This window comes from Cetorhinus maximus, chromosome 17, assembly GCF_964194155.1.
Source record: "Cetorhinus maximus chromosome 17, sCetMax3.hap1.1, whole genome shotgun sequence".
In the NCBI taxonomy this organism is placed as follows: domain Eukaryota; kingdom Metazoa; phylum Chordata; class Chondrichthyes; order Lamniformes; family Cetorhinidae; genus Cetorhinus; species Cetorhinus maximus.
Window position 1 is genome coordinate 95332540 of NC_135895.1, and position 25186 is coordinate 95357725.

A 25186-nucleotide genomic window follows, 5' to 3' on the forward strand; every position below is an offset into this window, starting at 1 on the left:
CAACCAATTTAAGATTGTAAGTCGGGCTCTCAGTGTGGTGCATTTGCGTGTACTGGAAGCTACATATGTTAATCACAGCCCTGTTCTTTGCAGACAGAAAGAACATGTACACATATTGCTTGGTTTAAACTTCAACAATGCTTGACAGTTAACTGTCAGTCACCATCACTGGTGCATTGTCCATGGCAACGCCTCTACTAATCAGAATCCACTTGGCAACCAATCAGCATTCTCTTCTCATACAGTATAAATTATTGTTTTCCCCTTATATTGGTATTCTCGCCAAGTATCCTGATGAGTGCAAGACGAAAAGCTTAGACACGTCTCTTTTTTTCAGCAATAGCTGTTATGTACTATCAAATGATTTTGAGATTGTTCTTGAAAGTAGGCAGGGAGGTGAGAAGGTGAGAAATGAGATAGTTCCAGAAAGCAGGAGTATAGTGGTTGTAAGACCACACTTCATCCAAGTTTCTCAATTTTTCAGAAACATCGTGGTAAACTTTATAACTTAGTTTGTGTGTGAGGCTAATTTACATGATTTAGAAAGTTTTGTTTTGAAATAGTTAGAACATACCTGGGTATATCTCATGATTGACTGCCAAAGTTCTTCCAATTGTGTTGCTTGTTACATTGCGTGGTGAAGCCACTGGCTGAAGAGGCTGAATAGTCAGGCAATCGTTCATCATATCCGGTTCAAGTTCAGTGCCTGAACGCAGCTTCAAATTAAAGGGAAGAAAAAGTATAAAAGAGTCTCATCAACAAATGTCAGAAGCCACGCTAGCAAATTATCATATAGTCTAAATATTTACAGGAATTGTCATCAAACAATGACTTGACTGTGGAAACATAACAACTCAATCATAATTAGTCACCAGGGCTTCTGAAACCGATCAGTGGGTCCACTGCATCACAAAGTGAAACCAGGCAGATACCAGTATTGATCTGGTCTTAGCTGGTTGCAAGTGAGCCACCTGGGGAGATGTAATGTTGATTATATTTGCTGTCATTTAGGGATCTATCAGAGAAAGTGGTAGGGTGTTGTATGGCGACAATTTATCAGAGCACTACCATTGCATTAAACCTGCCAATACTAAGAGCTGAATTTTCCCTGATGGAGATGGGCACTGAGTCAGGCAGACACAGACATTTGCACCATCGGTTGGTATGCCAGTTCCCCAGCTCTATTCTGCCCCCAGGCCATTTTCTCTGAGGCAGGACTGGGAGAGGTAACAAGGCAACCCGCCTGCAAGTAGCGGGCTCAACTAACTGAAAGTCTATTAAAGCCAATTGTCGGAGGCCGATTGGGATTTTTTTGTTGGCCTCAGAGTTCACAAAGCCAGTGGGGAACAGTGCAGGTGCACAGCGACAGATTGGACAGCCAGTGCTGCAGCAGGCTAAGAGGACCTCTTTGCTTGCCAGGCTTCAGCTGCAGCAAAGGCCAATCTGCCCTGCCCCCATCCTCCACGATGGTGGCCAGATGTTTGGTCTATTTTTAAAAATTTTTACTTTTAAAAAGTTGGAAATAGGGCCCCTCCATCTTGAGGTGCCCTCTCCCTCACTTACCTTGAGAGGCATCCTCTTATTGGCCCTCCAGCATTCAGTGTCTACCCACCCTCCTAAATTGGACAGTGAGCACAACCTCTGGCCATTAATTGACCAAATCAACGAAAATCACAGGTGAGTGAATGCTCCCCACACAGTGCGGGCTTCTGACCCCCATTTGAACCTGATGCCCACAGGGAAAGTTCTGCCATAAACCCCCAACATTTTACTATACATTACCTCTTCAAAGATCACACGGTACAAAGAGTGAAAACAAATTCTGACAAATCTTTTACCATAAATTTCAATCTCTCTTCCTTTTAGGGAATGGTGGGGAATATTCCCTGCATACAATGGTTTGGGTTTAGCAGACAGTTTTGCAAACTGAGAATTTCTATCAAGAATTCAGGTATGGAGTTCAATGCACCTTGCATGAATTTCAGTGCATTATAATTGATGAAGAAGAATTGTGTGAAGCACATTGACCTCCACATCCGCATTACAGAGTTCTGCACTGCGAGCACTAATTTGCAAAAATTGCAAATTGCATCTAAAACATATAAAAAACGTGTTTACAATGTCACTACACATTTGTGCACAGAAAATACCTTTCCTGTATGCTGGAGTTACACACCAGCTTTCATATGTGTTTGGAAGCAAAAGCCAAGTCCTGAGCTATTAGTCAACTGGAGAATTGGGTGAGATATGGAAACATTTTTCTCTTGCAGTTTCTGGGCATCACGCTTGTGAATTCCTGATATTCACGTTCAGTGTTTGAACACAGCTTCAAATAAAACTAAAGTACACCCCAACCAGCCAGGGCATGATGGCTTTCTTATACCTTTCCCAGGTAAACTAAGATGGGGCGGGGGAGCAGCGACTGCTATCACATGGCCCCCTCCCCCACCTATGCCATTCCCACCAAGTGGTTAAGTTCAATGACTGATATAGTGCTGGACCACTGTGTCATTGTCTGTCTGTGCTCAACTAGATTATCTGATTCAGTTAGCAGTGGCAGCCTCTGCAACCCCTGCGCTTGGGAAGATTAAAATCTATCAGGATTCCTGCTCCTGCTGCAATCCAAAAATCCTGCTGGAAAATACATAAGTGTAGATTATGTAAGACAATCTTAATAACAGGAAAAAGCCAGTACACCAACTGTGATTCCGCTTTTTAGAAATCAACCCCCATCTATCTGAGTTCTAACTATATGCCTCCATCTGTTCCTCTTTAGAAACACATCAGATTGTCTCTTAAACCCACTCATACTGTACGCCCCTTCATACTTTACACCATAAATCTATTATCCTTTGGGTGAAAACATTCCACCTGACTTCCCTTATTTTTCACATCTTAATTTTTAACTTGTGCCTCGTGGTGCTTGCCATAGTGAAAAGTTTACTTAAGTTAACTTTGTTAAGGTCATTCATATTCTTCAAAATTTCAATTAGATTATCTCTGGAGGGTTCAAGTTTCAATTGCTGACCACCTAATCTTTGTCTGAAAAAATAGCGACCAGCAAAAGAAAATCTGGTGGAGACTTTGGACAACCATTAAAATTCAATCCTGCCTACAAATCGGTGCCCAGTGCTCTCCCTCTCCCTCATCCAAAAAAATAGGCAGGAGGATGCCTACATAAGCAAATTGGTCTTCTTGTCAGGTTGCAGGATCCCAACTGTAATTTTCATGAAGAAATGGTCAGCGAAGTGCATGCTCATCCCTGCTTTTCCAGCCATTGAGTGTCCTAACCAGCAGTCCTTAAAAAGGCCTCTGGAGGCCACACAGAAAAATTACATATTTGGTGCATTTTAAAGATTTTTCTGGGGCTAGGTGGAGGAATTGGGCTGATAAGCAGCAAGTAGCATTCACGCCACACAAGTACCAGACAATGACCATCTCCAACAAGAGAGAATCTAAATATCTCCCCTTGACATTCAGTGGCAACAATACCATTGCTGAATTCCCCACTATCAACATCCTGGGGGTTACCATTGACCAGAAACTGAACTGGACCAACCATATAAATACTGTGGCTACAAGAGCAGGTCAGAGGCTGGGAATTCTGTGGCAAGAAACTCACCTCCTGACTCCCAAAAGCCTGTCCACCATCTACAACGCAGAGGTCCGGAGTATGATGGAAACTCTTCACTTGCCTGAGAGTGCTGCTCCAACAACACTCAAGAAACTCAACGCCATCTGAGACAAAGCAACTGGCTTGAATGGCACCCCACCCACTACCTTAAATATTCCTTCCCTCCACCAGACACACAGTGACAGCGGTGTGTGCCATATACAAGATACACTGCAACAACTTACCTAGCCTTTTTTGCCAGCACCTTCCAAACACACAACCTCAGCCAGAACAAGGGCAGCAGTCACATGGGAACACCACCACCTGCAAGTTCTCCAAGCCACACACCACCCTGACTCGGAACAATATCACCGTACTTTTATTGTCACTGGGTCAAAATCCTAGAACTCCCTCCCTAACAGCACTGTAGGTGTACCTACACCAGATGGACTGCAGCAGTTCAAGAAGGCAGCTCACCACCACTTTCTCAAGGGCAATTAGGGATGGGCAATGAAAAAATAAAAATAAAACAGGTCCTACTAGCCATTCAGTTCGGTGTTGAAAGCGGTCAATCTTCAGCTGCCCCAAACCAGCAAGATGCAGCGGAGTGCCCATTTGCTTCTCGTAGATTGCTGGTAAAATTTAAATGAGGCCCAAACCTAAAACTTGTTTGGACCTCCCAGCCGCAACCTTGGGCAGGTGCCACAGGCGCATCATTGATATTGCATCCAATTTGTGTCCAACTTCAAGCTCTCCCCCAAAGTGATGTCACCTCCAATGAAAAGAGGCCTAATTCCATAAGCTTCCTTTGACTTAAACTTCTGGTAACCAGATCACTTTCACTGCATGACTAATTTTAATGGAAATAATAGCCACATCTCTACACATTTAGTTAGCCTGGCTCAGTTGCTAGCTCATTTCTGTTTGAGTGAGAAGTTTGTGGATCCATGGCCCATAAGTGAGTACAAAAGTTAAAATGGCACTGCAGGACAGAACTACAGAGGGGGGGCCATTGTCAAAAGTGTCATATTTCAGAATGAAATTTCCAGTAAGTTCCTGTCTGGCTATTCAAGTGGTTGTTAAAGATCCTATGACACTGAAGAAGAGCACGAAGTTCTCTCAGTGTTCTTGCCAACAAAAACATGATGTCAATACTGCTGCAGGACAGAATGGCAACCACATTATCTACATGACAATCACCGCCCTCAAAAAGTAATTCACCATGTGAAGCATTATGAGACATTTTTATACTGAACATTGTCATGTAAGCACAAGTATCATCCTAATAGTAAAGATGTGGGTCTGACTGAAGTGTGAAAATGGGGGAGAACTGGAGTGTGTCTTGTACTGACTGGGGAGGGGAATTCAGGGAGAGCAGCACATTTGTCTGATGTTATGAATTTGAGGCCTGGGCAATTTAACTCCAGAGCATCTTTTACATTTGATTAATGGGCTGCCCACTCAATTACAGCAAAAATAGGGAGCATGCCAACTATTCTAGCAGGCTTCTGGAGCTCTATTTAAAGTGTGAATGCACTTCTTAAAGGAAGATTGCATTCATTGCTGCCAGATTGGCCTGTGATACTGTTGGGAAGTGGAGAACATTAGCAATGAGCCACAGCATTTCCCCAGGTTCACTGATGCTTCCCTGGAGGCCTGAGTGGAAAAGGTGATGTGCACTTACTCAGGGGCTAACTAAAACCATGGACTGAGCTAGGAAATCCTCTCCCCAAGGGCAGGTGAGCAACAGGATTTTTGCCATCATAGGCAGTTAGTCACAGGAGATGAGCCCAATGTCATGTTGCGCCTTCCAGTCTCAAGCAGATGAAGTGCCCTCCCTTTACCTGTCCAACAGAGTCCGCATGGAAAAGCATCATTAGGATTATGATATGAAGTATTTTGGGACTGACTTTCAAGAAGTCCAATAACAATTTGTATTTATATAGAACCTTTAACATCATAAAATATCGCGACACGCTTCACAGTGGTATTATAAAACAAAAGAAGACACCGAGCCACATAAGGAGCTATTAGGGCAGATGACCAAAAGCTTAGTCAAACAGGTAGGTTTTAAGGAATATCTTTAAGGAGAAAAAAAGTGACAGAGAGGCAGGATGTTTAGGGAAGGAAGTCCAGAGCTCAGGGCTTAGGCAGCTCAAGGCAAGGCCACCAATGATGGAGCAATTAGAATCAGAAATATTCAAGAAGCCAGAATTAGAGGAATGGAGATATCTTGGAGGCCAATGGGGCTGGAGGAGATTTCAGAGATAGAGAGGGAGCAAGCCACAGAGGGATTTGGAAACAGGATGAGAATTTTAAAATTGAGCCATTGGTTAACTGGGTGCTAGTGTAGGTCAGTAGGTCACTTGTGCGAGTTAGGTTAGCAGAGTTTTGGAGGACCTCAAGTTTAAAGATGATAGAATGTGGAAGACCAGCCAGGAGTAGAATAAAATAGTCAATTCTGGAAGTAATAAAGGCATGGACAAGGATTTCAGCACCAGAATAGCTGAGGCAGAAGCAGAGACAGGTGATGTTTCAGAGATGGCAATAGGCGGTCTTAGTTGGGGCATAGATATGCAGTTGAAAGCTCATCTAAGGTCAAATATGACCCCAAGGTTGCAACAGTCTGGTTCAGCCTCAGACAATTGCCAGGGAGAGAGATGGAATTGGTAGTGAGGGAGCAGAGTTTGTGGCAGGGACTGAAGATAATGGGTCAGTCTACCCAATACCTAATTGGAGGGAATTTCTGCTCATCCACTACTGGATATCAGATAAATAATCTGACAATTTAGAGATAGTGGAGGGATCGAGAGAGGTGGTGATGAAGTAAAACTGTGTGTTGTCAGTGTAGATGTGGAAACTGATATCATGTTTTTGGATGATGACATTGAGGGGCAGCATTTAGATGGGAAAATGGAGGGGGTCCAAGGATCGATCCTTTTGGACACCAGAGTTAACTGTGCAGGAATGGGAAGAGAAGCCATTGATGGAAATTCTCTGGCTATAATTAGTTAGAGAAGAATGGAACCAGTCGAGTCTAGTCCCACACAGCTGGATGACGGTGGAGAGGCATTGGAGCAGGATGGCGTGATCAAATGTGTCAAAAGGTGCAAACTAGTTGCAAAGCATGAATAAGGATAGTTTGCCTTTCTCACAGTCACATTGATTTTGATGAGAGCAGTTTTGGTACTGTGGTTAGACAGAAACCTGATTGGAGGGATTACAACATGGAGTTCTGAGAAAGATGTGCATGCATTTGGGAGGCAACAATATGTTTAAAGACTTTGGAGAGTAACGAGAGGTTGGAGATGGGCAGTAGTTTGCAAAGAATGAAGGAGCCAAAGTCTGTTTTGTTTTAGGAGAGTGGTGACGACGGCAGATTTGGACAGGTCCTGAAGAGATGGAGCTGGTAACAATGTCAGCTAACATGGAAGCCAAGAAGGGAAATTGTGTGGTCAGTACTTAATTGGGAATCAGGTTAAGAGAGCAGGAGGGGGTCTCATGGACAAAATAAGTTCAGAGAGGGCATGAGGGGAGATAGGAAAGAAACTAGAGAAGGGAACAAGTTCAAGGCTAGAGCAGTTTGAAACCTAAGAGGAAGTTTGGTCTGGTGGACTAGGGGAAGAGGGAGAAGTGACAGAGGCAGCTGATCGGATTGTCTCAGTCTTGATGACAAATCCATGAGGTCCTCACGCATGTTGTTGACGTTGAGGGTGGAGGAGACAGGGGAGGGGGTTTTAAAAAGATAGCTTACAGTAGAGAAAAGAAGCTGGGCGTGGGGTGGGGGGAGGGTGGGTAGAGCCTTTGTTGTCTTTCCTGCCGTAAATACAAGCCAATGGTACCTTGACAAATTGTGCTTTAATAAATGTGCATTCATTTCATCTCTTAAAATCAATTCAAAAAAATTTCTTGACGATTGTTCATTAGTTGGTCTATGGTCTCCAGGTATGTCTCTGGATCATTAAAATATATATTCAAATTATATTAGCCATCTTCTAATCCTTAGGAATGTCTTGAATATTTACAGAAATATTAATTTAATCCCTGATTTTTATTAAGACCTCATGGATGAAAAAAATGAGTCAGTAGTATCCTGGGTCTGGTGGTAGGGAAGGATGCTGTGGCTGTGGAAATCCTCCCCTGGGCCTACTGCGGAGTCGAGCTGCCCTCTGAGTCTGGTGGTAGGGTCCATTTAAAATGCAGCTGCCTCCACTCTAGTCGGATTTTGGTAGCCTAGGAGTGTGGATTCCAAAGTGTGCAAAGTAGACCTTTTAAGAGCAAGTCTGAACTTGGTGCATTTTTTTGGATAGCCAGAAGACCCCTTTGAAGAGGTAGGGAGCCCCTGTGGAATTTGCTTTAAAATCTCATTCACAGCCCCAGAAATGGCACAAAACAAATTCCAACTGTCTTCCCTTAACCCAGGGGAGTAGAAAGGTGGGGCTCCTGGTCTCACAGGAAAATTTTTGTGGCCCCTACTAACTGACTCATGCACCCTGGTGTCTGGAAAAACTTTGTGCTGGAGAAGCGTTCATAGTGCTTCATCTGAAGGAACCTAGAGGATAGGCATGGTACCCCCGCACATAGAGGCCGTAGAAGCCAGTAACCATGAGCAGCCGGAGGCCAGAGGGAGGGCCGAAGGTCAGGAGAAGAGGCTGCTGCTCCCACACCAGGAAGGAGAAGGAACAGAGGCAGGACTACCAGGTACTATACTGTGTGAAGGGTGTACAGACCCTCGGACATCCTACCTAAATATGACAGAGAACCAGTGTCGATGGTGACTGAGGCTAAGCCGTGAGGTGGTGACAGACATATCCCACATGGTCCAGCAACAACTCCAGCCACAATCCTTTGAGCTCTCCATGCCTTGCCAGTGGCTGTATCACTCTGAACTTCCATGTCTCAGGATCTTTCCAAGGATCATCAGGAGACCTGTCTGATATATCCCAGTCAGTAGCACACTGCTGCATTAAGGTTGTAACTAATGTCCTGATGGTTAGTGTGGGGGATCACATTAATTTTCCTATAGATTTGGTGTCTCAGACACAGACAACCACAGCTTTTGACCAATTATGAGGCTTCTCTCAGACACAGGTGTTATTGATAGCACCTATGTTGCCATAAAGGTCCCAACTCAACATGCGGACACCTTTGTCAGCCGGAAGTCCTTCCACTCAATCAATGTATAGGTGGTTTGTGACTGCCACAAGGTCTTCCTTCATGTGTCTGCATGGTTCCCTGGCAGCTCCCATGACTCCTTCTTACTGAAGAGTTCCGAACTCCCTCAGCTACTTCAACCACCAACACAGATCTATGGTTGGCTTCTAGGCTATTAGGGCTATCCCTGGATAATGACCTGCTTTAGGAGCCCACAAATGGAGGCAGATTGGAACTACAAGAGCAGCCATGTCATCACCAGGAGTACCATTAAGCAGGCAATTGGCATTTTAAGGATGCGCTTCAGGTAACTCGATCACTCAGGTGGAGCTCTGCAATATGCCTCAGCAATGGTATCAAGAATAGTAGTGGTGTACTGCATGCTGGACTACATTGCGCCTGGAGGGCACATACAAATCGATGACGATGACGCCATAGGCAGAGCTCCAATCTTTGAAGAGGAGGAAGATGGGGGTGATGAGGAGGAGGATGAAACCCCTGTCCATTCAGAAGATTCAAAAACAGATGAGGGTGAGGATTCCACCAATGGCAGAGCAGCTGGGAGGCATGGCCATGTAGCCAGGGCTGACTCTGTGCAGGAGGGGACCATCACCAGATGGGTCCTTGTGCAAAATAGATTCTCAAAAGGCCCTCCAAAATTACAACTGTCAACACCCAGTCTCTGTTGACAGACTTCAACTGAAAGAACCTTGCATATTGACTCCACAATTACTCAAAGGACTGCCCATCCCCCATAAGGGAGAGAATAAACATCAGTGAGTTGGACTCAGTCACAGTCATATGGCTGAAATCCTCACCATCATCATCACGGGCCTTATTATATTACAAACACACATTCAAAACCTAGCCCCCTCACATGAATGCCAATGACTGTAAACAAGGGGCAATGCCACCAAATTGTCCATAATGCCCACAATGCTGAGAGTAACACAAAGTCAGACTTCAAGCATTATACATGCTGTACATTGTAGGGGGAAGTGGTGGTGTAGTGGTATTGTCACTGTACTGCTAATCCAGAGACCCAGCGTAATGCTGTGGAGACCCGGGTTCAAATTCCACCAAGGCAGATGGTGGAATTTGAATCCAATAAAAATATGGAATGAAAAGTGTAATGATGACCATGAAACCATTGTTGATTGTCCTAAAAGCTCACCTTGTTCACTAATGCCCTTTAGGGAAGGGATTCTGCCGTCCTCACCTGGTTTGGCCTACATGTGCCTCCAATGTGTTGACTCAGTTGTATCAAACCATTAAAAAGTCAATAAAAAGGAATGAAATCAGATGAACCACCTGGCGTCGACCTAGGCGCCAGAAACAACAACGACAAAGCCAGCCCTGCCAACACTGCAAAGTCCTCCTTAGTAACATCTGGGGGCTAATGGCAAAATTGGGAGAGCTGTCTCACAGATGAGCCAAGCAACAGCCAGACATAGTCAAACTCACGGAATCATACAGATCATGTCCCAGAAACCACCATCACCATCCCTGGGTATGTCCTGTCCCACCAGCAGGACAGACCCAGCATACATCGTGGCACAGTGGTTTACCGTTGGGAGGGGATTGCCCTGGGAGTCCTCAACATCAGCTCCAGACTCCATGAAGTCTCATGGCATCAGGTCAAACATGGGCAAGGAAACCTCCTGTTGATTACCACGTACTGCACCCCACCACCACTAGCACCCCCTACCCCACCTCAGCTGGTGAATCAGTGCCCTTCCATGTCGAACACCACTTGGAAGATGCACTGAGGGTGGAAAGGGGGTAGAATGTACTCTGGGTGGGGGACTTCAATGTCCACCATCAAGAGTGGCCCAGTGGCACCACTACTGACTGAGCTGGCCGAGTCCTAAAGGACATTGCTGCTAGACTGGGTCTGCGGCAGGTGGTGTGGGAACCAACAAGAGGGAAAAACGTACTTGACCTCATCCTCACCAACCACCTGCCACAGATGCATTTGTCCATGACAGTATTGATAGGAGTGACCACCGCACAGTCCTTGTGGCGACAAAGTCCCGTCTTCACCTTGAGGATACTCTCTGTCATGTTGTGTGGCACTACTGCCATGCTAAATGGTATAGATTTCAAACAGGTCTAGCAACTTGAGACTAGGATCCATGAGGTGCTGGGAGCCATCATCAGCAGCAGAATTGTTCTCAACCACAATCTGTAACCTCATAGCCTGGCATATCCACCACTCTACCATTACCACCAAGCCAGGGTCAACCCTAGTTCAATGAAGAGTGCTGGAGGGCATGCCAGGAGCAGCTTCAGGCATACCTAAAATGAGGTGTCAACCTGGTGAAGCTACAATACAGGGCTACTTGTGTGCCAAACAGCATAAGCAGCAAGTGAAATACAGAGCTAAGCAATTCCACAACCAACGGATCATATCTAAGCTCTGCAGTCCTGTCACATCTAGTTGTGAATGGTGGTGGATAATTAAACAACTCACTGGAGGAGAAGACTCCACAAATATCCCCATCCTCAATGATGGGGGAGCCCAGCACATCAGTGCAAAAGATAAGGCTGATACATTTGCAACAATCTTCAGCCAGAAGTGTCGAGTGGATGATCCATCTCAGCCTACTCCGGAGGTCCCCAGCATCACAGATGCCAGTCTTCAGCCAATTCGATTCACTCCATATGATATCAAGAAATAGCTGAAGGCACTGGATACTATGAGGCTATGAGCCCTGACAACATTCTGGCAATAGTACTGAAGACTTGTGCCCCAGAACTAGCTGTGCCCCTAGCCAAGTTGTTCCAGTACAGCCAACACACTGGCATCTACCCGGCAATGTGGAAAATCGCCCAGGTATGTTCTGTACACAAGTAGCAGGACAAATCCAAGCTGACCAATTATCACCCCATCAGTCTACTCTCCATCATCAGTAAAGTGATGGAAGGGGTCATCAACAGTGCTACCAAGCAGCACTTGCTTAGCAATAACCTGCTCACTGATGCTCACTTAGGGCTCCGCCAGGGCCACTCAGCTCCTGACCTCATTACAGAATTGGTTCAAATGCACAAAAGAGCTCAACTCCTGAGGCGAGGTGAGAGTGATTGCCCTTGACATCAAGGCCACATATGACTCTGTGTGGCATCAAGGAGTCCCAGCAAAACTAGAGTCAATGGAAATCAGAGGGAAATCTCTCTACTGAGTCAAACCTAGTACAAAGGAAGATGCTTGTTGTTATTGGAGGTCAATCATCTCAGCTCCAGGACATCATTGCAGCAGTTCTTCAGGATAGTATCCTAGGCCCAACCATCTTCAGCTGCTTCATCAATGTCCCTCCTTCCATCATAAGGTCAGAAATGGAAATGTTCGCTGATGATTGCACAATGTTCAGCACCATTCCCGACTCCTCAGATACTGAAGTAGTCCATGTCCAAATGCAGCAAGACCTGGACAATATCCAGACTTGGACAAGTGGCAAGTAACACTCGTGCCACACAAGTGCCAGGCATTGACCATCTCCAACAAGAGAAAATCTGACCATTCTCCCTTGACATTCAATGGCATTACCATTCTTTTTGAGCTCTCTAGTGTACAAATACACACTGAATCATGCACAAGTGTAAGTAAATGTATTAAAGAAGTGCTCAAATGTGCAATATACAATATGAAAAGTGTAACCACACTGACCCCATTACGGCTCTAGGTGAGACAGCGCCCTTCATTCTTGCACATTCCTATGAAGTGCCCCACATGTTGCCTCGGAGGAGGTGAACGCAGGCTGCTCACTTCTCAGTCTATACGGTACTAAGGAATGTGGTGGCCGGTCTCGTCATGCAGGCACTCATTGGGAAGCTTCTTCATCTGCATGGGCAGCTGTGGTCACTGGCACATGTGCAGCAGACAACGGCTCTGACGGAAGGGTTGGGGAGATGGAAGAATGTGAGGGTGCTGAGGAGCTCTCAAGGTTTCTCGGTGACCTGCACAGCCCTGGGTGGGTCTTCAGGTGAGGTTGATTAGGGCTGGCTGCTGGTGCACAGAAGTCATTCATTCCAGCAACCACTGTGCCAACATTGTGACTGCCCTGTTAAGGGTACACAGTTCCTCATGTATTCCATGGATGTCAGCGCTCATACTTTATGCAGATTGATCCAGGCTACTAAGGGAGGCTTATATACTTTCTTGGCCAAGACGCTGCTCTTGTATCCACTCTGAGTGTTGCTGCATGTGTCTCTCCATGAGATTGGCCAAACTCTCATGGTCAGCGATCAAGTGGTTGAGTCCCCAGGACAATGTGGAGCTCATGATACTGATGGACTCCTCCATTCACAATCTAAGAGCTCCTACTTCCCTAGGGAAAGCCACAAGATGTCCACACATCTGCTGCTGATTATCTAAGTACTGTGCCCCAAAAGGTAACTCCTGAGGCTCCACATTCCTGCCCACTGGAACATCATTGTGACTTTCCTCCTTCCTCCAAGGAAGCTGTCCACAGATGTCTCTGACTCTGATACCACCTCTTGCACTTTGGTGTGGTGACTTTCACCCTGTGTACTGACTCTACATGCACATTACATCCCTCCGAAGTGCTTGTATCTGAGTTGGCCAAGTGTGTGCTAGTATGACGTGATGCTGTCTCCTTGGACATCTCTTCTGCCTCTTGATACTCAAGGGATGATATGGCCCAGGAGTGTGAGGGAGCAGAGCTGGGACCTGTGACACACAAATGGAGTTATTATGGTATAGCTCTTCTCATTGTGAAAACACGCTGTGATGCTCGCCACTGCCTTAAACATGCTCACACTGCCCTTTTGACGCAACCCCATCCTTGCCAACGTTCCTTTGTGTTCAGTGAACTGACATCATGACCTCCACCAATACCACCATGTGCCAAGGTGATTTCAACACCTGCTAACAGCGATTCACCATCAACAGCTATTCAGGCACCCGGCAATCTCCATGGCTATCTGTTCCACCGGACAGATGTGTCTCAGCCAGGCTGACCCACCCCCAGTCTGGGTCATCTCCATAGCATTCTTTGCCTTTTTTGACTGCAACGACAACATGAATTTATGTTAGCCTAATATATAGTCCATGGAGGGATATTGCTTTTCACTGCATCTGAGCATCATTATCCTCATTCACATGTGTTCTGTGTGCACCTACATGAGCTGTGTACACATAGAAGCCTCAATGCTGTAGCTGAGATATGTGCCATGTCTCAGACATCAGCTGCAGCATACAGATATGACCCTTCCCTTGGAGCTCTGTATGGATGAGCCAAGCTACTAACCTTGCCAGAATGCAGCAGATCATTGGACCTTTTCCTGCACTGAATCCATGAGTGCTGATAGTCTGCTGTTGCACTCACCACAGCTGCAATTTGAATCCAAGCCTTCTTGGTTGCTGCAGGTGCATTATGGTGGCCTGCAGGATAGAGGTTTAGTCTCCTCTTCAAGACCTCTTCCACCAAAATGTGAAGGTCCTGGACAGAAAATCTTGGAGCAGTTGGATCCATCCCTTCCCCAGTGTTTCCTCTGTGTGACATTCTACAAATAAAAGTCTAAGGTGAAAAGAGTTATGAACCACTCAAATTACAATGGCCTTGTTCACTCTTGTGTGCTTATTTGCACTAACTATTTTCACCATATCATCAATGATTAGTTGTGATCAATGATTAACCTCCTTGTGGATTGTGCCTTTGCAAAGAAGGTCTGGAGAGAGATGCAGTGGTTTCTGTCAAGGTTCATCCCGAGCAGTTCTGTGACACAGGTCTCTGTGCTCTACGGGCTGTTCCCAGGGACACACACCAAGATAAACATCAACTGCAGCTGGAGGATCATCAACTCGGTGAAGGACGCTCTTTGGTCTGCCCGAAACTTGTTGGTCTTCCAGTGCAAAGAGTTGTCCCCGACCAAGTGTTGCAGACTGGCACATTCCAAAGTCCAGGACTATGCGCTGAGGGATGCACTAAAGCTTGGGGCAGCCGCCACAAAGGCGCAATGGGGAAAGGTCGCTGTCTAAGACCTTTCTGCCATAGTGCACCGAGGGGCTGGGAAAGGTATAGACCCCTCGGGCTGTACGGCTCACAATGAATGTATGCATTGAATACTAATTGTATTATAATTGTATTGAAGCACCTCAGAGTGCAACGTGATTTATCTTGATAAATCCAATACCATTGCAATGTCTGACTATCTGTAATGACCATATTGAAATGATTGCAATATTCATTGATTGTATTGAAGCACCTCGCAATCCAAGTGTAAAAGTTGAATCTGATTGTACTTTTTGTGATGGCGATTTAGAAATGTTTTGTAATGTTCTTCCAGATATTTTATGAATAAAGTATATTTTTCAAAAAAAAACAATGATTAGTTCTGAGGTTTGGTGGAGAAAATGGCTCTGCACAAATGCTTGGTGCCAAGTATGCTGCAGCTGTGACTCCAAGGTCACATGCTGTGCTCTGCGACCACTGACAGATCTACTGGATTCCCCCCTCTTAGTCACATTGTTATGCCACAGTGTGCAGCTGTGAGGGATCTGGTCAAGGGCCAGTAGTGTGGGCGTATCCTGATAGATGGGTGGCATGAGGGCAAGTGGATGGGATAATGACTATGGCACTGTTCATCATTCATCCACCCACTGAGTTTAACTACATAGCTGCATAATATCTGTACCAGATAGTGGTGGCAAGTTGATGCCATCTCCATGGCTGTGTCTTGATAATCCACTCCATGCTTTCAGTGGTTAAGTAGACTACACTTTGATTGGGCAGCAACAATGACAATTCTTTCCTAGGTAAAGCCTATGATGGGCCATCCGTTCCAGGGTCAACTAACAGTTGGACAACATCTACAGCTTTGACACTCACCTGACAAAGCAATGACGCCTCCTCTGAGGTACAGGGACCATTGACAACCAACTGGGCTTTTCAGAAGGCCCGCTTTTTAACTGCACCCAAGGAGCCCAACCCATGCCAGGCCCACCTCTGACCACTCACTACTTCCAGGATCGCCTACCCCATCTCCTATTCCAGCTCACCCCCTCAAACTGAAAATCAAAAGTTTAGGCAGACATTTTTAAATGTCAGATTCGCGGAGCTGAGAATTCTCCAGTCTCGGCGCTCCTGACCTGTGAGCGAAAATCTGGACCTATCTTTGATTAACTACACTGGGCTTGGTTGTCCTTTATTCTGTTTGAGTTACGACTTCACGAACATTTCCTTAGGTACTTTTCACTTTTCTGCTGTAAAAGATATATTTTCTCATGTTTACTATTTTTATTGAAAAACTAGAATAGTGAAACTATTTCATATGATGTGAACTGTGCAGTGGGATTGTAATTTCAAATCAGTTCTACACCCTTCTGAAATGTCTTTTTCACAGTGTGCAAATAGTTCTAATACACTCTTTCATATTGTTGTACCCAATTATTGAGCCAAATATTTCCCTCCTTTTTATTTACAGACTTAGGTAATCAGGAAGGATTTGAGATTTAAAATAAGTGAAAAACAGGGGATATAATTGCAACATTAAACTGTAATTACTGATATAAAACCATTTACAATCTAACAGGAATTCAATTTCTGTTTTAATTTTCTGACTGCAGCTTGTAAAAATAGTTTTTAAATTGTGTTTTGGCAAAATTGACCACAGATCCAGTTCAGTAAGGAAAGACAGGGAAAAATCCAAGGAGGTTTTCAACCCAATTATGGGGCATTTTTTTCTTGTGCTCTCACTAATGACTGAGAGAAACCAAAAGCCAACATAATACTTATAGACTGTATAGTTTTCATCAAGACATTTTGCTACTGCCAAAAATGCTGGGAGAGCCCCCATTTCCATAGTAATGTCCTGTGTGTGCACTTGTTCTCTCTCTCTACACAACTTAAATACATTTTTTGGAATTATCAGCAGATTGCATCTTCATGTTGGAAATCATTGGATTGCCTGCAGAAACCTCAACTGAAAGGGTGGTTTCACTGGATTACCATGTGGGCCTCCTAACCACTGAGCCAAGAGTGACACACAAGGAGGTACTGCACTAGGCTTTATTCTTAGCTATGAGGAATATGAAGGAACAAGGAGAGTTGGAAGACTCAAGGATTACAAATCCTCAAAAATAAATGCTTCAGTTTGGTTAGTATGATTTTCCTACAGAAAGGTGTGGGTGTGCTGAATCAGATGGAAGTTACAGATCACTTGTGGTTTCAAGCTTATTAATGAACTTGGACAATGCTATGATTGTGCAGCAGCTGCCTTCATTTAGTTCTAAGTTTCTTGAATTTGTGTAATTCTGTTGGCCAACCTGTAGTGAAGTACTACTTATAGCAATTTATATTATCTGGCAGCCATGTGGCCCATTTATTAGAATACTTCAAAACCAAGCAGGCATGCAGATCTGTGTAACAAATGACAACAAGGTCCTCATTTGTACTGTGATCTGAACAGTAATATTCTTCCATATTGTTTTCTTATTCATCATTTCAAAATACTATTGACTCTAACATAGATGTATTTTGTCTTCAGGAGGACTGTAAGAGCTCACATCTGGTGGATTACAGACTTGTACTCATCCCATGAAAAAAAAAATCCAATACTTCCCAAGAACAATACATAGATATTTCTGAAATAAAAACAAAAAATGCTGGAAATAATCAGCAGCACAGGCAGTATCTGTGGGGAGAAAGAGAGTTAATGTTGTAGTTCTGATGAAAGGCGGAGGAGCTCGCCCCCACCACCCCCCAACCCCCACATCCCACCACCAGTACAAAAGTCGGTGGGCAGCTCACCCACTTTAAAAAGGGCTGCCCTGGAGCAATAACATGCTGGAGATGGGCTTAACAAGTTGAGAGTAGGATTTCCCTCAGGGACAGGAAGTCTTGCCCTCGAGAACTACTGGCCAATCTGATCTGAACACAGTCGTGGCCTCTGGTAGGACCAAAAGAGAGTTCTGAGAAGAAGATCATGATTACCAGAGTGAAAGGTAAGTCCAGGGTTTTTGGTGGGGAAGGGATCGGGGGCCCTAGAAAGGGGGGTGCTGGAGAGGCCAGGGGAAGGCACAAAGAGGGGTTACCATCTTGGGGAGGAGGTGCCCCTGGTGGACACAGGAACCCCCCCCCCACCTCCAAAGGAGGTATACCCCGCTTCATTTCCCATCTTTTACCCTGATTTGGGAAAGTAGCAGGCTGGCCATTTTCCTTCCGCCTTTCCCCTTCCACTGTATCATGGTGGCAGAGGGGAAAGAGGTCCTTAAGTGGCTTTTAATGGGCAACTTAAGGGCCTCAATAGGCCTAAGGACAGGTGGCCTGGCTGACGCCTTACCCACCCACCGTAATATGGGGGACAGCTGGGATGTGGGAGGGAAGACAGTGGTCTAACCACCCGTTTTATTTTAAGTTCCCCCCCTTCAAATATGCCGGCAGGAGCAGTAAAACTCCCCCCATTAATTCTCTTTCTCTCCACAGATGCTGCCCGACCTGTTGAGTATTTCCATTTTGTTTTCATTTCAGATTTCCAGCATCCTCAGTATTTTGCCTTTACATTCATATTTCCCATTGTTAAAATACGTCAAGAAAGTCCTTTGGCATTGCATATGTCTATAGCCCTGGGTACGTCTTATGTCTGATAATCTACAGATTTTGATAGTGAAACAAAGAATATTTTCTGACCATAGTGCAATAAGGTCTCAGAGTGTAGAATCCCATTGGCTCATTAGATAGGAACACCATGCTCAGTGGAGATGAATCTGAAAGACCATAAAAGTGACATCCCAGCCAGAGTAGTGGCACTGGCCTCAGTTGTACCAGGAAAACAATATCCGCCAGGATTCCTGCTCGATTGATACAGTGATCCTTGACAGAAAGACTGCATGAATGATGTAGGGTAAGATATGATTAGGTTTAACTCTGGTGTCACTTACAGTTGAGTAACTCAGCAACTCTCAGGAGTGAAATTGCTTCACACCAGTAGCACAAAATGACCAGCAGCGAATCAGCAGCCCACTTTCCACTACTCGACCAATTTCCCCTCCCTCGCTCACTATCTAGGTTGACAAATGAAGAAAGGGTGTGGTAACAGTTGCCTCTCAACCTTCTATAAACCTTTATCAGCATGGGTCAGTATGTTCAAAAAGGAGGAGGACCTGGGAAAAGAAAGCTCCCCGAATATGGGGCAGGATTTTGGTGCTAATATGGGGGTGGGAACGGAGGCGGCCAGACAAGGAATTTCCCAATGCTGGCAGTATGCTGGTTCTCTGCCACAGTCCTGATTCCCGATCATTCTCCTGGTAGCTGGGTCAGGCGTGGAACAGCTACCCGCCTGCACGTAGTGGATAGCTTGCTAACTCAATTCAGAGGCAATTAAGGCCTTTGATCAGAGGGTGACTAGAATTTTCCAGTTCATCTATGGACCCTCCATGGCATCAAGAGCAGGGTAGATACTTGGAGGCATTCTTCCGGCAGTAGACACAGGGGAACCAGTGCTCCAGGATCACTTTTAGGACCCCCTTCAGTCGTGTAGCCGCCATACCCATCTGGCTACCGCTGTGGTCACAGGCCACCATGTGAAGGTATTCCCTCTCCACAATGGTGGTCCAGCAGCTATGGTCATTCATTTTCACTTTTACAAGAAGTGCTGAGAGGTGGAAGTGCCCTCTCTCTCCCTTACTTGCAGAGGCAGACTGCAACTCCTTTAGTGCTGCAAGGCATCCTATTGGCCCTCCAGCTTCAAGTTCCCACTCGCCATCTTTAACTGGTCGTCAAGCATGCCCTCTGGCCACTCATTGGTCAATCTACAAAAATTGCCGTTGAGTCACTATTTTCGACATGGTGTAAGGTTGGTACTAGCATTTGGTCCCGACCCTATACAGAAAATCCTGCCCATGGACTTTTTCCTGAATTTTAGTAAACACATTTGGTTTGTTCATCATTCTATTCCTGTCACATTCTCACTGAAAAACATAACAATGAGCAGAATTTAATGACCCTACCCTCCACCTCCACCGAGGCGATTTTGGAGGCTGGGACCCTGCCCCAATTATGTCCAGGGCAGAAAGGCTTGTGGACTACCTTCATGCCCTGCCACTAATTGAGGGCACTTAAGTATACAATTAATTCCCATTTAAGGGCCTCATTCCACTGCCACTGGTATTCAACCAGCAGCGGACAGGGCAGTAAACACACGGGAAGCCCGAAAAGCAAAACATTCAAAGGCACTCAGTGCCTGACTGAGGGACCCAATATCAAGAAGGGGGGAGACCACTGAGAGGCACCCCTCTGCCCTCGCTGCCAAACTCCGCCCCACCTCCCGTAACACCCACCTCGTGACCACCATTCCACCCTCACTCTCCTATGGACTGGGTCCCTCAGCGATCCTAGGCCTCTGCTTGGGTGCACTACCGGCAGCTACCACCACTTCCTTGGTGATGCTGCCTGCAATGGACAGCTGCTGGTCAGTGATCGGCTGGCAGCTTTTGTGCGGCAGGATTTCCACCCCTGGTGGGGGGGGGGGGGTCCTTGATCTGGGGAATCCCCGCCGCTGGTCACTTAAATGCCAGAGGAGCACTTAATATGGCTGTTTTCCCCAAAAAAGGCAATGCAGGACTCTTACGGCTCTCCAGCTGTCAGATGAGATGGCCATCACCTGCATTAAATGCCACCCCATGTGACTGGCCTACATCTACCAGGCCTTAAGCTCTATACACTATAAATGTTATTCTTTATCTTTAGAATACCATATTCATTCAATCAGATGCCAAGGAAATGATTAAATGCGCTTTTTTATACAGCTGCAGGAAATCAGTGGTCCAGTTTCTGCGGTGAGTAATTATTAGAACAACCGTTGAAATGATTTATTGCAAAACATTGTAAAACAGCAGAAACATACATGATGTATGAAGTATTTCCATGTGGAATTTAAATGAAAGACATGGAAAAACGTGTGCAGATCAATGAGGCCTGGATCATCAGGTTTTCTTTGCCTCATATGTGATTCTCACTGTGATTCCTGTAGTACAATGGAGCATATTAGACTAAATCCCATAAAGGGTTAATTGTAATGGCCGGTGATGTCATAGAAGAGAGTGATTTTTGTGATGTGAGACTCTAGGACAGACTAAAGTGAAAGTAAAAGCAAGCCTGGTCAGAATCTTATAAGAGTGTTCTCCATAATCTGTAAATATGTTAAAATAAATGTTAGAATATTTATAGCTAGCAGTCTTTGGGAGTCATTGAAACATCTCCAACCCTACAACACAATAATATATGGTGGCAAGCTGTAAAAAACAGCTAGAGAAATCTCTACCTCTACTGGAGAATTTCGAGAAAGTTGCAGGCCTAAACCAGGCTGAAAAATGGCCGAAGTGGTACAAGAAATTCACTCAATTTTGCACCGCATCATGTTTCGCAGTGATGCCAGACTGTGAGCAAGTCAATTTTTGTATGCAATGGGCATCTATGCAGAAGACATTTTAGTTACCCTGGGGATCAATGAGGGTAAAGCCACATATGTTGAAGTTATTAATGCATTGGAGACATATTTTAATCTCAACAAGAACACCATCGTGGAAGAGCAAAGTTCAATATACATGCACAGAGACACAGGGAAAGTATCAGTGCATTTATTAATGATTTATACAAATTAGCAGAAGACTGTAAATACAGTAATCTAAAAGTGGAGCTACTTCACGACAGAATAGTTGTTGAAGTAAAGGATGATGCATTTTCAGATAATTTGAAGTCCCAAGAAGACTTGACACTGGCGAAGACAATTCAATTAAATAGGCAAACCAAGATCAGAAGGCAGAACCGATCAGTAGTCAGAAGAGAGAAAGACAGCCCGCATCCCAAAGTAACAGATAAAGTTGAATTCGTCAGATGTTAAAAAAATGAAAATAGAAAGGAGACATGTGCAGCTTGAAAAGCAATTATTGACGGCAGCCCAGATTTGTTGTTGCTGGTACGGAACAGAAAGGCACAAGTGCGGGAACTGTCCCTCCAAAAACGCACAATGCCATTGGTGCAAGAAGATGGGGCACTTTCAGGCAGTATGTGACAATAGAAAAAACAGGCAGAACACTCAAAAAAGAAAACTTTTAGAAGGAAACACAGTACATGAAGTTGAAGATTCACAAGACATGGAGATACCCATCTTAGGAGGGATTAAAGGAGTAAGCGGAAACTTTTGGAGTGCAGAAATCTTGGTCGAAGATCAGAGGACACACTTGAAATTAGATACTGGAGCAGCAGTTTCAGTTCTTTCAGATGCTGAACCATGGTTAAACAAGAGAGTTCTACAAAAGCTACACAGACCCGGAGGGACAGAGCTGATGATTATGGGAGAATTAACAGCTACTTTACAGCTCAGAGAGAAAGTAATTACTGAAGTACTGTACATAATTCAAGATCAGAGTTATTCACTTTTAAGTAGAACGCATATATGGAATTGGATCTAATTTGCAGAATAGAAAGAATAAAGAATGATGAAGGTCAATCAGGAGACTTCAGAGCAGAATTTCTGAAATTATTTACAGAATTGGGAGAGCAAGAACAGCGTACCATATAATACCAGAACAAAACCGATATCCTTATATACACCCAGAAAGGTTCCACACCCTTTACTTCCAAAGGTAAAGAAAGGGATCAACTCAATGATAAGACAGGAATCATTTCATCTGTAAAAAAGCTCAGGGATGGTACTGGTTCTGAAACAAAATGGTGCCATTAGAAGATGTGTTGACCTCATACAACTCAATGAAGCTGTGAAAAGAGAAGTCCATCCAATAGTATCAGTAGATGCAAGTTTAACAAAATGAGGGAAGAGCTCAATATTTTCTAAATTAGACACTAACAGCAGATTTTGACAAATACCACTAGGAGTCCAAGCTTCGCACAACTTTCATAACACCATTTGGAAGATTCTATTTTGACAAGTTATCCTTTGGAATAACATCAGCACCAGAGATCTTTCAAAGAACAATGTCAAATCTTTTAGCGGGAGTTAAAATCTCACATGGAGTTGTTTGTTACGTGAATGTGTTGATACATGGGTCCACTCAAGCTAAGCATGACATAAGAGTGACAGCAGTGCTGAGAAGACTACAAGAGGCAAGATTGACACTCAACAGTAAGTGCGAGTTTTCACAGCCAACAATCAGATTTCTTGGTCACATAGTGAGTGCATCAGGAATGAAGGTTGATCCACTGGAGTCATTAAAGAACTTCCAGCTTCAAGGAATATCACGGAGTTACAAAGATGCATGTAAAAGTTAATCAAGTGTCAAAATTTCTTTGAAAATTAGCAGAGCTCAACGAGCCACTGCACCAGTTGTTACGCCAAGACAATGAATGGTATTGAGAAGAAGCACATTCTGAATCACATCAGAAATCATTCGACAAAATCAAGGAGAGGTTGATCTCATCAGAGTTTTAGTACATTCTGATCCAGAGTTACCTACAATAATAGCAGCGGATGCATCCTCTACAGGATTGGGCATAGCAGTTTTTCAGGTACAAAGAGGTGGAAAATGCAGCTCAGCCTATTATACATCACGTTAATTAACAGGTACAGAGAAGAGATACGCAGTAATCAAAAAGGAAGCATTAGCAGCCACATAGGCATGCTAGAAATTTGCTATGTCTTAAGGTCTTCACATTACGTTAGAAACAGACTATAAACCTTTAGTCACACTACTGAATTCAAAAGAGCTTGCAGCAATGCCATCAAGAGTTCAAAAGGTTTAAATTAAGATTGATGAGGTTTGATACTCACATAGTATATGTTCGAGTGAAACGACAGAGCACAGAAGATGCATTATCGCGCATGGAAACAGAATCCAGAAAAAATGCAATACTGAATTTATGGAAAAAGTTGAGGCATTTGCTATAATGACAGTCCATACATTACTGGCAACTACACAAAGATTGAGTGAAGTCAAAGAGGCTCAAAAATCAGAGAACGAATGAAGCAGATCAGAGAATTCTGCGTTAGTGAACCAATGGCCAACATATATACCACACAGTCCTGTCTTGAGATCGTATTTTGAGCAGTGAGCTCATCTGACAGCGATCAATGATTTAGTGGTATACAATGATAGAATAGTAATCCCAAGAGCAGAGCCGGAGCATGGTTTTAGGTTTGGTGGCCAGGTATTTCAAAGTCACTGGAAGAATGTATCACATGTACACGTCATAGAGCAGGAATATTATCAGATCTTCAACAGGGAGAACAGGCTTGGATCGGAAATCAATCAAGATTAGACGAAATAATGGAGAAATCACCACATCCAAGATCTTACATTGTCCAGATGGAACAGGGCACAGTAAGAAGAAACAGAACAGCTTTGATTGCAATTGAGCAACAGAGTGAAAAACAGAGAGCGGAGGGTACAATCATCAGAAATGAAAGAAGACACTGAAGGAAGTGATCCCAAACCATCTACAAGTTCGAATTCTGTTCAACAGTGTCCAGAGGACTAACGGCAGAATGAGAATGCCAAATTCCCTACAAACAAGAGGAGAACAAGGTATGGTAAACTAGTGAAGGCATCACAACGCTTAACGGTATAAGAGGTGAGAATCTCAAAAGACCAGAAGAAGGGGAGAGAAGAGAGAACAAGGAGAGAGAAAGAAACAACATTTACCTATGAGAGCAAAAAGAAGCAAAATTTTCTTTCAAACTTCAAAACGCTGAGCAGAATTTTGCCCTTGGCAGGGGCGGTCAGGAAACCGACCACAACCCGCAATCGGCATTGCGATTTTACGCGGGCGGGCCAATTAAGGCCCACCCAGCGTGGAACCGCAAGCAGCAGTGCTCACACTGCCTGTGTGGGTGGAGGTAGGAGGGCAAGTGGGCCTAGTGCAATCTTCATGCATGCGTGCGAAAGAGTATTTCAATCTCCCTGAGGCACGGAGCTGCTGAAGTGCTGTTTAAATAAATAATTGGACGGGCAGATTCAATTTGAAATTAATTACCTTGTTAATGGCCTTAATAGGCCTTTTAATTGTCAGCGCACACCCGCCGGATGAAATATCACAGGACTACACGATGCTCGGGATGCTTGCCCGACATCATTGCACATCATTTTACGCTCGGCCAGGTTAAGCGCTCTGCCGGGTTGGGCGCGTGCCCGCCCGCCGAGCTCAATATTCTGTCCACTGAAATGTTCAGAATGACTAGGACACCAAAGCACTGGGTTTCCAGGAGTGTCAGAGAACGTTGAAGTCAGAATAGAATCTTGTGGAGTGGGGGGGATGTAGTATAATGGAGTATGTTAGACTAAGTCCCATAAAAATAGTCTGTAATGTCACAGAAGGGAGTGACATATACTCCTGTGATATGAGACTCTGGGACAGTCTAAAGTGCAAGTAAAAGGAAAGCAAGCCTGGTCAGAATCTTGTAAGAGTGTTTTCCATAATCTGTGAATATGTTAAAATAAATGTT

General features: G+C 44.6%; 1 protein-coding gene across 1 annotated transcript in view; it reads right to left on the minus strand.

Annotated features, from left to right (window-relative positions):
• Positions 1 to 25186, minus strand: part of LOC144692608 (zinc finger protein GLIS1-like) — a 470450-nt gene that overhangs the window by 103486 nt on the left and 341778 nt on the right. Inside the window, exon 7 of the mRNA XM_078561640.1 lies at positions 575 to 716. Coding sequence (XP_078417766.1) covers positions 575 to 716 — 142 coding nt within the window. The remainder of the gene's footprint in view (positions 1 to 574; positions 717 to 25186) is intronic.